Source organism: Drosophila suzukii, chromosome Y (genome assembly GCF_043229965.1).
Source record: "Drosophila suzukii chromosome Y, CBGP_Dsuzu_IsoJpt1.0, whole genome shotgun sequence".
Classification (NCBI taxonomy): Eukaryota; Metazoa; Arthropoda; class Insecta; order Diptera; family Drosophilidae; genus Drosophila; species Drosophila suzukii.
This window is the reverse complement of record NC_092085.1, coordinates 10,563,990-10,577,875: the sequence shown is the minus strand read 5'-3', so window position 1 is coordinate 10,577,875 and position 13,886 is coordinate 10,563,990. Positions and strand designations below refer to the sequence as shown.

The 13,886-nt window shown below is 45.5% G+C and overlaps 1 protein-coding gene across 1 annotated transcript; it reads right to left on the bottom strand.

Moving 5' to 3' along the window:
* Positions 1 to 4,818: 4,818 nt before the first annotated feature.
* On the bottom strand, positions 4,819 to 7,020 carry LOC139353744 (uncharacterized). Its single transcript, XM_070998066.1, has 6 exons — positions 6,892 to 7,020; positions 6,694 to 6,808; positions 5,823 to 6,337; positions 5,611 to 5,728; positions 5,107 to 5,518; positions 4,819 to 5,047 (listed from the first exon to the last, which is right to left on the bottom strand). The coding sequence occupies exons 1-6, from the start codon at positions 7,018 to 7,020 to the stop codon at positions 4,819 to 4,821; spliced, it is 1,518 nt and encodes a 505-aa protein (XP_070854167.1).
* Between the last annotated feature and the right edge of the window lie 6,866 nt (positions 7,021 to 13,886).

The following is a 13,886-nucleotide window of genomic DNA, read 5'->3' as shown; positions in this document are numbered from 1 at the left end:
GTATAAAATAAGCTTCTTTAACAACCAATGTTCAAAAGTTCATGAAACTTTTATTTGCGAGAGCGAAGAGTTGGGTGTTGATATAAAGGAAAAGGAGTGTTTGAGGAAGATTTTAATGAACAAACCACCAACATGCGATTCAGTAAATCTAGAGGGGAGAGAAATGGTTTTGGCACCTGAGGATGGACACATATTCATTTTTCATGCCTTGGACTTACCTGTAAACAACACGTGTGGAGAAGATATGACAGTATCGGGGGCGATAGCAATCAAATATGCAAACTGTTCGATCGAAATGAATGGCATAAAGTATGATGGCCAAGTTATGGAACATAAAGAGGACCATATAGTACTTACCACTACAATAAGTAAGCAGATACTTATAAATAACACCAAACAGGAGTTAAACCTAGAATTTTTACATCTCGAAGATATGAGAAACCTCAAAAAAGTAGGGTACATAGGAAAAGTACAGGAAAGACATTTTTCCGAAATATACGGTATTTTGATGCTTCTAACGATAACGGTACTGGCAATATGGAGAATTAGAAAAACAAAAACAATCTTCACTCCCAATGCTTTTCTGCACAATGTCGCTCTGGATATACCACAGATGTGGCCATCGCTCCATTCTCGGGGGGGAGAAGTTACCATACCGGTACCATCAACTACGCCACCGCCTAAACCTCCCGTGCTACCCTTTTTTAATTGGACAGTGACCGGCAGCTAGCCGTTCGTTGTCCCACATAGAATCGACATAAGAAATGCAACATCAGCACAAGGCAGGATGTTGCTAAACGACACCCACTCAGCAGAGCTCTAGAAAATACTTTGTTAGCATTTACACACCCACACATACATAATTGTAAACACATAAAATTCTTTGGCGGAGGTTTGGTTCGAATCTCAAGCCACAATAAAGACTATTCCATTTTGAACAACCGAACAGAAGACATCAAGTGTGTATTTAAAATCTTATCACCATCAGGAGCAGTAACTATAAGTTACTATAACTCGCGCATACTCCCCCCGTTGGAAGAGGTAAGGTTCCAACAATCTCGGACTTCCTAGATGCACCCAAGCTGCCATCTCAAGGGTGGAACGTTGTCCTCCTTCAGCAAAACTATGTTTCCAACCTTGATGTTAGACGTTTCGTTGCGCCACTTGCTCCTCTCTTGAAGTAGGGACAAATTCTCGCTGCTCCACCTTTACCAGAAATGTTGCTGCATCTCGGTCACCCGCTGCCATCTGCTGAGGCGGCCTTCGCGAAGATGAGTAATGCCAGGCTCAGGAAATTAAGTGTAGCTGGAACCCTTCAGGAAATGGGCCGGTGTTAGCACCTCAAGGCTTTCAGTATTTTCTGAAATTGGACAGAGTGGACGAGAGTTAATAATGGCAGAAATCTCATTTGCAAGAGTTCTTAATTCATCGATGGCTAAGATGGATGCACCGACGACTCTGTAGAAGTGAAATTTAGCTGACTTCACAGCAGCCTCCCATAAGCCACCGAAGTTAGAGGCACGCGGAGGGGTGAACTGGACTGATGAATCTCCTTAGCGCTGCGATGAAAGAATCCGTCGTGAGATCCTGGACCACTTCCAAATGAACAGCCTTCGTGGAAAAACAGACAAAGACGGCGATATAGCACTTGTGGGGTGCCTTATTTCTGGCCTCTGCCTTATGATAGATGGGCCCACAATAGTCCACTCCTGTGGTGTGAAAAGCTGGATTAGGCTGCACTCTATTTGCTGGAAGGCTACCCATGTCATGGTCCCAAGTAACAGGCTTCATTCGGAATCATCGGACGCATTTGATAACGCTAGCGACGAACTTGCGGCCTCCAATCGGCCAGTACCTTTGCCGAAAAGGCCCGTTAGCCCAAAGGGAATGTTCCAACAATTCTCTTGGGGAACATCCTCGCGATACGACATCTGCCGGCTTCAGATTTGTAGGAACGTGATGCCAAGTCATGTCTTTCGTCATCTCATGAACTTTCGCGATTCCGTTTGATACGAAGACGTTAAACTCCCTCGGAGGTTGGATCGAAATCGATGGCTTCCTTGGCGTTTAAGATTAACTCAGCCAATAAATCTTGGAATTGTTAAGACCTTCAATGGAGCTACCCTTGACTTGGCACAGAGCATATGGACTTTCGATTCTCCATTGGTCTCCAATCGCAAGTATAGACATGCTAGCATGCTAGCACTGCAGAACCCATGCAACTCAACGGAAGCCCTTGGTTGCAGTACGAATCGTGGAAAATTTAAGTTCTGTTCGACCGATAACTGTGAGGTCAACTCCCCCATGACGAACGAATGGGCTCTGGCAGTCCCAATCCACGTTCGCACTTCATACAGATTGAAGAAAAATCTTAGATTTTGTGATAATAGGAGCTATTAAACCGAGTGGATCATAGAATTTGGCAATCGTTGACAATGCAACCTACTAAGTAGGTCGTTGATTGGTTGGCAGTTGAGAAAAATAAAATAGGAGTTGATCAGGAGATGGATCCCAGACTAGTCCAAATGCCTTGGAGGCATCCGATTCATCGTGAAATTTGATTAACTGCTCCTTGTCGCATTCAGACTATCCTTCCAGGGCTGCTGACTCATTCGAACACCATTTGGACTTGGAAAGTGGCCTCGCGACAGTAGTTCCTTCACCTGACGACGAATTTCTCTCAACTCCTTAACTGAGTCCCCACCAGATATTAAATCATCCACATTGAAATCTCTACGAACAATTTATGCTCCAACAGGAAATGATTCCTCCTCATCGTAAGAGAGTTGATGCATGGCTCTTATAGCCAAGAAGGTAGCTGGCTTGGTTCCATAAGTCACCGTGTTCAATTTAAAAACAAAAAATGAATTTGTCCCATAGAAATTATTCCGAAAAACAATCCAGCGCCGACTAAAAGGTCAATTCGTTGTGATTGATTGAAATGAGGATCAGCGAGCGAAATGTTTTGCGGTATCCTCCATGATGTTGCATTTATATTGAAATGGGAATGCCGCACTATAGCTTGCATCCCGTGATTGCACAAGAATATCGACAGTCTTATCAGAGATCATTGCAGATTCTCCTATCCCAGGCCGAATCTAAAATTGCTCGGCAAGGCATAAATGCTCCAATTCTATTTCTAACGTAGATAATAGCAGTTGAAAGCAACACGTAGTCGATCGGCAAAATATTTAAGGTTTTGGGTGGAGGGCTTAGTAAATGATGATCAGGATGCGATGATGTATGCGAACATGATACTAATGCTGATGAAGTAGATGGTAATGGCTGAGAGCTCGAGGATGGATCGCATGATGGAGATGAAAATGAGGTGGATGTTGCGGATTGGTCATGGTTCATGTGTAATAATGAATGGTACTTCATGCGACAATATTTGCAGTGAGTCGACTTGCATTGCTGCAAACTATGCCCCTTGCGCAAACAATTGAGGCAAAGGTGCAACTTCTTTGCTTCTCTATATCGACGATTCGGACTCAAGTTTAAAAATCGAGAACACTTTGACAAATAACGATCCCATGCATCGCAAAACAAACATATCAAATGATTTGAGTTAATAGCACCAGCAGGCCTGGAACTTGAGTTACCAAGGCTTGATCCAAGTTTTCCATCATCCTGCACCTCTTTTCCAAAAACGACTCCATAGCATCCCAGGTAGACAGCTCAGTGATTGACAAAGCCTCTTCCCATTTTTCCTGCGTCCTCTGATCCAGCTTCCGAGTGACGATGTGAATTAAAAGTCCATCCAAAATTCTTTGCGTAGTGGCCAGGGTTCGAATTGCTCGCAGATGCGAATTCATGCAATCACTAAGCTCCCGAAGACCCTTCGAAGATCCCTTCTCGACACCCTTTAAACCGAAAATTGCCTGAACGTGTGCCTGAAAGTGAACACCTTTATTATTAAATCGATTAACCAGCAAATTCATAGCCTTTTTATAACTAGCATTCGAGAGTTCGAGAGAGCGTATGGTTTCAAGAGCCACGCCGCCCGCCGAGCTTATATGCCGCAAAATAGATTGGGCTTTGATTCGGTAGTAGTCAACGTAACTTGTGGAGTCATTATGAGCCCGAACCGAGTTTTCCGTATCCGAAATTTTTAAATCACGATAAAAGAAAAATGAAATAAAATAAAATGTCCCACGGCTTTAGAGGCACGAAACACCGTATACCTTTTACCGCGAAAATGTAAAGGCTAACTAGCGTCGCCGAGATGCAACGGAACCTTTAACTTGGTTCTTGTTTTTCTTGCCGATAAATTGCCTGCCTAGCAAAAGCGGATATATGTAACTGGCAAACGAATGTATGTATGGCTATGTTTAAATATATATATATGTAATATGCGCTATTAACAAAGATTAAATGCGATTCACTTTGTTAAGAATTATTTGCACAACACAGTTTTGATGTTTTTTCACTGCCCAAAATGTACAAAAAAACAAACGGCCGGCTGTGCACTTTTATATGGACATATGTATGTTTTTTTTTTATTAAATAATGCGCAGCTGATCACGTTGTCCGCTGTCAGTTTACAATCGGTTGTTGTTTCATGCTTCCTGTGCCGCAGTGGTTGCAGTAGGGGTTTGGCTCGTGCTTAAACCTATGCAGGTATTCCTTAAAGCATCCGTGCCCGGAGATCATCTGCGTGAGGTAGAAGTCTACCTGGGGGGGTTAGGCTTGTTCCACCTCCTTTGCCATGCCTCGATCGTGTTACTGCGCTGGGTCCTGCTTCCTGTGCTCCTAGTTCTTCGTTCTGCCGCCAGCAGGTCTATCGGTATAGAACCGGCTACCACTAACGCGGCTTCCTCAGATACCGTGCAGAAGCTGCTTGTGATGCGCAGTGCGCAGCGTCTGTAGACAGCTTTGCACTGGCGGCTGTATGATGCGGTCTTCATAGCTTCGGCCCATATGGCCGCGGCGTACAGTATAGTAGATGTCACCACCGTGGCTATGATCCTTCTGCTGTGCTGCTTTGGTCCTCGAGTACTGGCCATCATCCTTGAGATGGCTGCAGTCGATCTGGACGCTGTAGCTGCTGCATACGATAAATGTGTCTTAAACGATAGCCTGTGGTCGATCAGTACTCCAAGATACTTGATTGAGGCACTTGTTTCTATTGGTGTTGATCCGACTCGTACAGTTGCCTTCTCCACAATTTTCCTGCTGCTTATGAGCACTGTCTCCGTTTTGTACTCGGCGACTGCTAACCCGTTGTCTGCGAACCAGCACATGAGGGTGTCTATCGAGAGGCTGCATCTATCCGTGGTCTCTTCGATGGTTTTGGCTACCGTTACCACAACAGTGTATCCTTCGGGTAGTACCTGCCTTAGGATCCCGTCGTACATAACGTTCCATAGTATCGGGCCCAGGACTGAGCCTTGAGGTACTCCTCCTGTCAGCTGGTACTCATGCTCTCCGACATCAGAGGAATATGTGAGCACTCTGTCCTTGAAGTAGTCCGCTTCGAGGTCGATCAGGTAGTCCGAGATTCCCATGCGATGAAGTGCTTGCAGGACAAGGTTCCAATTGGCAGAGTTAAAGTCATTCTTGACGTCCAGGGTGCAGACGAGGCAGTACTATTTTGAGCCACTTAGCCACCTTTCTCCTTCGATTGCGCTAGCAGCCAATTGGGTGACCGCTTGGATCGCGTCAATCGTGCCTCTTTTTCTCCGGAAGCCAAACTGGTGGTCCGATAACGCTCTAAGTTGGTCGTGTTCTTTTTCGAGGTGGGTGTACATTATACGCTCGAATATCTTCCCCGTTGTATTTGGCATACACAGGGGTCTGTATGACGATGCGACGTCGTTCACCTTGCCCGGTTTTGGAATAAGCACCAACCTTTGACGCTTACAACCTATGGGGAGGGTTCGTTGGGTGAGAAACCTGTTGTACATCTCCGTGAACATACCCGGGTAGTTTGCCACCATTGTGTGCAGTGCACAATTGGGAATACCATCGGGGCCAGGGGCTTTTTCGATCTTTGTTTTCCTCAGTGCAGCCAGGACTTCGGCTTTGCTGGTAAGAACAGTGTCGCCTTCACCGGTAGCTTGCCATGAAAGGGGCGGCTGGGTGGGTAACAGGGTGGACACTACTAGGTCAAGCTGTAAGTGGCCGGTAGGGGTCGGCTGTCTGTTGAGCATACCCATGACCATCCTGTATGCGGACCCGAATGGTTCTGCATCCGCCGCTTCGCACAGCTCCTGGAAGCATATGGCCTTGCTAGCTTTGATCGCGTTCTTCAGCACATTTCTCTTGGCTCCTGGTTTCCGCGTCCTCTGCTTCTCTGGCACCTGCGTCGGGTCGCTAGGTAATGTCTCCGCGCTGCCTAATTCGTCATTCCACTATGGTACTGGTCTTCTTTGTGTTAGCGTCTCCTGTAACGCAGACGCCTTCCATGTGTGCTAGGAGGGACACTGTGTTCAGGGTATGCGCTTTGTAGGCCAGTCTGGGGCGTGGTCGCTGTGGGTGTATGTGTCTGAAACCCTCCATACGCAGTTACGTGCCAGTTCAGGGCTAGCGAAGGTCAGGTCGATAATTGACTCCCGACCTGACTTGCTGAAGGTTGGCCTGTTACCCTCGTTGAGTAGGCATACGTTTAACAAAGCCACTGCCTCAAGGATGAGCTGCCCCATGTTGTGGACCATGCGTTGAAATCACCTGCGATGAGGATAGGGGACCTACCGCGTGCGTCGTCAGCGATCTCCTGCATTATTGTTCTGAACTCGCTAATGTGTACGCTCGGGGCTAGCAGCTGTAGAATGTTATACCGTTGATCTTCGCTCTGGTGTATCCCGTTCTGGAAGCCCTTTACGATAGGTTTCCAGGGGGCTGCCCGCAGCTCCTTATTGCTGCTCTGCCATCCGAGCTATGTTGCCATACGCCTTCATGCCTGTCCTTGTAGGGATCGCTGAGCATTGCCACATCAGCCTGCTGCTCGATGACCGTCTGTGCTAGCAGGTCCTGCGCCGCTCTGCAGTGGTTTAGGTTGATCTGTATGACCTTAACCATTCTGTGTATCGTGCATGGCTTTCCGGTACTCAGGGCACGCCCTGCTTAGGGTCGAGTGTTCGGCCTCTCCTCCAGATTTCCCGCTTCTTGTGCAGATGATGCAATTCGGTTTGCCCTGGGTACAAGTTTTATACTTGTGGCCATCCTTACCACGTCTGAAGCAGGATTGCTGCGTGCTTTTGGCTGTTGCCTCTGGCGCTGGACATCTGGCAGACATGTGGCCTAATCCCATGCATTTGTAGCATCACCTGGGCTCCGTTTTCTGTCTTATGCGACAGACGACCCATCCAACCCTGATTTTCCCCTTGTCGAGGATCCGCTGCGCATGCTCAGGTCTGAGGTGGACCGTCGCCGTTTGGGTTCCGCCATACGCCTTTCGCATCCTAGGTGCAGCGCCCGCCGGGATGTCGCACTCCTCCTCAGCGTAAAATATATGTGGCGCTCTGGGGTGGAGCGTTGCTGTGTGGGTGTGGTACTTCTGTCCACCAAACGTGGCCACCCTTTGCAAGCGTTGCACTGTGGTTTGTTGGCTGGGTAGAACCTTCCTGTCGCGTCTGTGCTACGTACCTGCAACCTGAGGTGTCCCGCACTAATCAAACGCACTTTTAGGTGCGACAAATAACTCGAACAACTAAACTAGCTGAGATGCAGAGGCCTAAAAATGTATATGTAAATTATGTTTTTTGCTTCGGGATATATTAAAAAAAAGCGATTTTTATTTTAATATACAGCGGAGTTTTTATTGGTAAAGTTATTTCAAGTTAGATCCCCAATCTTAAACTGATTTTACAAAATGCATTAATCTTATAACTATGGCTTTTAGCGGTGACAGCGACGCGAGCAGCGAAAGTGGACTTTGATTGAGAATTTTGATTGGTCAAATCTGTGGCCCGATGAAACGTTTTCTAGGCTGCATCTTTTGTTTAATTAATTTGGATTGGCCAAAGCTTTTATGCTGACGAATGGGTTCTCAGGCTGGACCCTTTGTTTAAATGTTTGAATATTGTTTATGTCTATCGTCGTCGATAAAGGCGTGAGAAGTGTTTATAATTCTGGTGCTGCCGATTGAAGGCGTGGGAAAGATTTGTGTCTGAGGGGTTAAATGTTTATGTCGGATTGATTTGAATAACTGCGATAGTAGGCTCTGGACTTATGTTATTGACAATTGGAATAATGGGTATCTCGGGAAAATCCGGGTTTATGTTGGGTTTGGTATCCAGGGTATTTGCGTATACGTCACTCGCCCCTCCTTTAGAAGATTCAATGTCCTTGTTGAATTTAAACAAAATTTCTTTTTTGTTGGCTAGGCGCCTATAGGTAAATATGAGATAAGTAGTAAGGCTTAAAAGTAGAATTATTAATATTGTAAAAACAATCCACTTATAAATTGATTCTTGTTTTTGTTGATAGGTAATAGAGTTTTTAAGTTTTAACAATCGTATTGGTTCATATAAAGTAATTTTAGTGCTGGATAATATAATTTTATATTCTTTTATGTTCTTTGATGTTGTAATTTTAATATCTCTTATTTCTAAAGTACATTGACTTAATTGTATTATATTTGTTGAACTAATAAGCTTTTTTATTAGTTATTGCTAAATTAAAATACGAATTTCAGGTTGCTTTAGGCTTGTTAACAATTTATTAGCGAGAGAGAGTACAGCAGGCGAGACGAGAATGCGTTTTATGTCGAGATCAGAATTCGTACTGATTTACAAAGGGACAGCCAGCCGAAAGCTGGGCCGAAAAATGCAAGTACACAAAAGACGAGAGAGCTAGATAAAGAGAGCTACCTTTCGCGATGCCATTAATATAAGAGATCGAATTAAGAAGTTAGTTGGCTGCTGCGGCTGCGTGGCCCGACATACTCCCCCCGTTGGAAGCCTGGGCTTCAACATTATCCTTAAGGGGTAGCAGACACAGCTTGTTTACTGCTCGCTTTGTCACTCCTGATGCTGTCTTCAGAACGGCAACTCGAGCAACCCCATCTCCACCGAAGAGAAGCTCGATCACTCTGGCGAGGGGCCACTTCATGGGAGGCAAGTTTTCGTCCTTAACCAGAACTAGGTCATCGACAACCAGGCCAGGTTTTGGGGTGCGCCACTTGGAGCGCTGTTGTAGCAATGTTAGGTATTCTTCCTTCCATCGGGACCAAAAGATCTGCTGCAAGTAAGCCACGCGTTGCCATCCATCCAAGCGATTGAAGTTAAGACTGGTCACATCCGGCTCGACGAAAGAAGAAGGCGGACCACCATTCAAAAAATGTGCTGGGGTTAATACATCCAGATCAGCTGGGTTTTCTGAAATCGAGACTAATGGTCGAGAATTAAAAACCGCCGAAATGTGACACACCAGGTTCCGCAACTCCTCAAAGGCTAAAACAGCAGTGCCAACAGCGCGGTAGAAATGATGCTTAGCGATCTTTACAGCCGCTTCCCAAAGACCGCCAAAGTGAGGCGACCTAGGAGGAATGAAACACCAATCAATAGCCTCAGCTAGGCAAAAGTCCAATGTAGCTCTCTGATGATCACTGCTGAGGAAAAGACGCCTTAGTTCGAGCAGCTCATTGCGAGCTCCAACAAAGTTGGTTGCATTATCAGACCAAATCTGCCGCGGCCTTCTTCTAGTGCATATAAATCGTTTGAGGCCATGTAGAAACGATACCGTAGAGAGATCCTTGACCAACTCCAGATGAATAGCCTTTGTGGCGAAGCAAATGAAGACACAAACGTAGCATTTTACTGGAGGCTTGCTTCGCACCTCTGACTTGTAGAGAAATGGCCCGCAAAAGTCAATGCCAGTGACTTCGAATGCATGAGATCCATCAAGTCGTTCCTTTGGAAGATCCGCCATTATATGCTCCACTACTCGAGGCTTCATTCGAAAGCATCTAATGCATTTGTTTACCGCCTTCATTACCGCCTTTCTCCCCCCAATAGGCCAATGTTGGGATCGAATTATGCCAAGTAATGCCCGTGGCCCAGTGTGCAGATTGCGTTCATGAAAGTGAGTAATAATGGCAATAGTGACCGAATGACTCCGTGGTAATATAATTGGATGACGCCCATTAAAATCCAGAGAAGAATTCTTCAGCCGGCCATCCACTCTAAGAAGCCCAAATTGGTCAATGAATGGCGAAAGAGATGCGAGCGAGCTGGAGGAGTGCACCATTCCCTTTGACTGCAATGATTTGATGTCATCCCATAAATGTGAGCGCTGGACAAGACGAAGCAACAGCAACAGAACAACAACTCCATCCAAAACAGCCGACACATTGGAGCACCACTTTCTAAGCTTAAATTTTCCCTTGGCTAGAAGCTTTGATGCCTGATCCATAATGATGACTGCCTCTTCCTTGGACTTGGCTCCAGATATCAAATCATCCACATAAAAATCGCGCCCCAAGCGGAAACGCTGTATGCTCGTCTGCTGCCAACTGATGCATAGCTCGCACAGCCAGAAATGATGCTGGCTTCGTGCCATAAGTAACGGTGTCTAGCTTAAACACCCGCAATTGATCCTGGGGGGAGTCCCTCCACAAAATGCATTGCAAATGGCTGTCCTCAGGCTGAACCCTAACACAACGGTACATTTTGCAAATGTCTCCTGTGATTGCTACTGGGTGTGAACGAAACCGTAGAAGAATCTGGAACAGCTTAGGCTGAATAACAGGGCCTGCCATAAGAACATCGTTGAGAGAATAGCCTGAGGAACTGGCCGCCGATCTATCAAAAACTACGCGAAGCTTTGTAGTGGAGCTATCTTCCTTTATGACGCAATGATGAGGCAAGAAATATCGGCACAACCCGATGTCAGCGGCAGAAACTGATGACATATGTCCTAGATCGAGATATTCTTTTATGAATGCTGCATATTGAGCCTTCAAAGATGGCTGACGATTCAACTTTCTCTCTAGGGACAAAAATCTTCGATAAGCTTGCTGGTAGGACTCTCCCAAAAGATCTAGATTAAACTTGGCAGGCAGCCGAACAGAATAATCACCAGCTGGCAAACGATTGACGTGTCTTACGAAATGTGCTTCACAGTCCAATTCTTCCTTAGTAGCGCGTATAATTGGCTCGGCGCAGCTTTCCACTTCCCAAAATCGTCGAAGAAGATCATCTGACCGATCGAAACTATTCTCTCTACTAGCGAGAAGTTCATCTTGAGACGACATTAAAACGGAGCCATTGGAAAGGCTATAGCCTCCAGAAACAACCCAACCCAGACGCGTCTTTTGAATTAGGGGTAATCCAGGTGGAAGCTTGATTTGGCCAACGCACAACATCTCGAAAAAGAGGCTGGCTCCGATTAAAAGATCCACCCGCTGGGGAGCATAAAACCTTGGGTCAGCTAACTGTATATTTTTGGGTATGTTCCAGCTGCCAATGTCGACGTTGAAGCTAGGCTGTCGCTCTGTTATGTTCGGAGCAATCACCGCGGTAATGTTGGCCGAGTATTCGGAAGTTCGGGAGTGAATCGTAATATTGACCGAGTGACCGTCCGTCACAAAACTGGAATCTCCAACTCCAGTTACAGATGCTGAGGATTTTATTTTCTTTACTTGAAGCTGATTTGCGAATCGGGATGTTATTAGATGCAGTTGGGAGCCCGAATCGAGTAGAGCTCGACAGGGAACGAAAACCCCAGAACGGTTTTTTACCAAAATGCTAGCCGTTGCTAAGAGCACAATATCATTACTAAACTCCTGTGCAATAAGAGCAGTCGAAGTGGAAGGCAGTGCAGAGGGTGAAGCAGAGGGAAGTACTTCTTGAAGCTGTGCTCCTTTTTGTGAAGGAAAAGAAGGTGAGTTTCCAAGGTGAAGCAGGGTGTGGTGTTTAGATCCGCATGAACGACAACTACTAGAGTTGCATTGCCGAACTTGATGACCAACCTTAAGACAATTTATGCAAAGACCGAGCCGCTTCGCTTCTTGAAGCCTATTCGCAGGAGACAGGATTTTAAAATTCTGACAATAAGAAATGGAATGCCCTGTATCATTACAGAATATACAAATCCAAGGGTTAGCATTCGAGGCAACAAATGCTGATCTACGCGCATTGGGTATTCTGTTACTTCCCACCTGATTGCCCGGCGCATAGTTTGCCATGGCGAAATCCATAGTCTCCAATGTCCTGCATCGCTGCTCCAAAAATGATGCCATTGACTCCCACGTAGGAATTAAGTTGTCGAAGGCAGGGTCCTCTAAACGCTCTTCCCACTTTGCCTGACTTGCCGGATCCAACCTTTGGAACAGGACTTGGACGATGATGCATCCTGCGATTTGTTCCGTCGTGCCCAGTCCTTTGAGAGCACGAATATGAGCGTTGAATTTATCGGACAGCTCCCGAAGTGTCGAGACGGAACCACTCTGCACCGCCTTTAGTCCCAGGATCTCAGTAATGTGTGCCTGAAAAACCAAACGTCGATTATCAAATCTATTTTTCAGCAAATCTAAAGCAATTGCGTAGTTGCCATCCGAAATTTCCAATGAGCGAATAGTTTCCAACGCTGCGTCCCTCAGACATGATCGTAGATGCTGCAGCTTTTCTACGTTGGTGAGGTCCGGATGACTATCTATGATCGTGGTAAACATAGAATAAAAGTCAGACCAATTTGCATAACCTCCAGCGAATTTTGGAAGCTCAAGTGGGGGCAGCAATGCTGCCCTATGTCGAGGATGACGCTGCTGGGGGCCGAAAATTCCCGGAGTGATGCCGTCAGCAAAGGTTGAATGCGAAAGAAGCTGTGAGGCGCGCTTTGAAATTTCGGATCGAACCGATGACTTCAGAGTTACGAGAATGTCATCAAATTTCTCACTTAAATCACTTTCAATTTCCTTGAAATCCAATTCTTCGAGCTCACCGAGCACCTTTTTAAATGACTCTTGAAGCTCATCGATCAACTCTAACCTCACATGAAGACCGGATTCGTCGCATGAAGTTAACGCCGCACTTGATAGGGAATCCACTAAGCGCTCCACTCTATTAAATAAAGCCGTTGCCTTGCGCTTTAAAAATATTGCCCTGTTTGCATCAGCGGTAACATCTCCAAAAGTTCCCGTAGGCATGGCTACAACAACAACAGCAGACGAAATGCCCGAAATTCGGCTCAAGCGGGCAGATGAGCGCAAAGCAAACGAAGGAATAACAGCCCGTTACTTGGCTATGTACGCTTCTATGTATAGCTGATTTTGCGCCTTATATGTACATTTCCGCAATCACCAACTGCTATTTATTTTATAGCGCTCACTGCATTTAAGGCCTTATGATTGTTGCTCCGCCAATGCACCGCAGCAGCAAGAATGAAAAAGTCAATAAATAGACTTATATGATTTGCACTTAGTGTTATTTATGCACAAATCACGTCGGGGTCACCAATGTTGAACTAATAAGCTTTTTTATTAGTTATTGCTAAATTAAAATACGAATTTCAGGTTGCTTTAGGCTTGTTAACAATTTATTAGCGAGAGAGAGTACAGCAGGCGAGACGAGAATGCGTTTTATGTCGAGATCAGAATTCGTACTGATTTACAAAGGGACAGCCAGCCGAAAGCTGGGCCGAAAAATGCAAGTACACAAAAGACGAGAGAGCTAGATAAAGAGAGCTACCTTTCGCGATGCCATTAATATAAGAGATCGAATTAAGAAGTTAGTTGGCTGCTGCGGCTGCGTGACCCGACAATATTGTTACCCTGAATTGTTTTGTTGAACATTTCGCAATCTTGATTAATTTGTGTCTCTTTTAAATTATAAGTAATAATGATGTTAGGCTCAATATATTTTAAAGATTCATTTTCTGATACAAAAGAGTGTTGACATTTCGCAAATTGATTAGTAAGGATTTGAGAGATACATTGATCAGTG

Bases quoted from the DNA above. Each gene is read 5' to 3' on its own strand.
- LOC139353744 (XM_070998066.1), bottom strand. From the start codon at position 7,020: ATGGTTAAGGTCATACAGATCAACCTAAACCACTGCAGAGCGGCGCAG. The intron at 6,338-6,693 runs GTAGGTCCCCTA...ATGACGAATTAG, and splicing joins GATCGCTGACGACGCACGCG to GCAGCGCGGAGACATTACCT. The intron at 5,519-5,610 runs GTGGCTAAGTGG...TTGTCCTGCAAG, and splicing joins AGCGCAATCGAAGGAGAAAG to CACTTCATCGCATGGGAATC.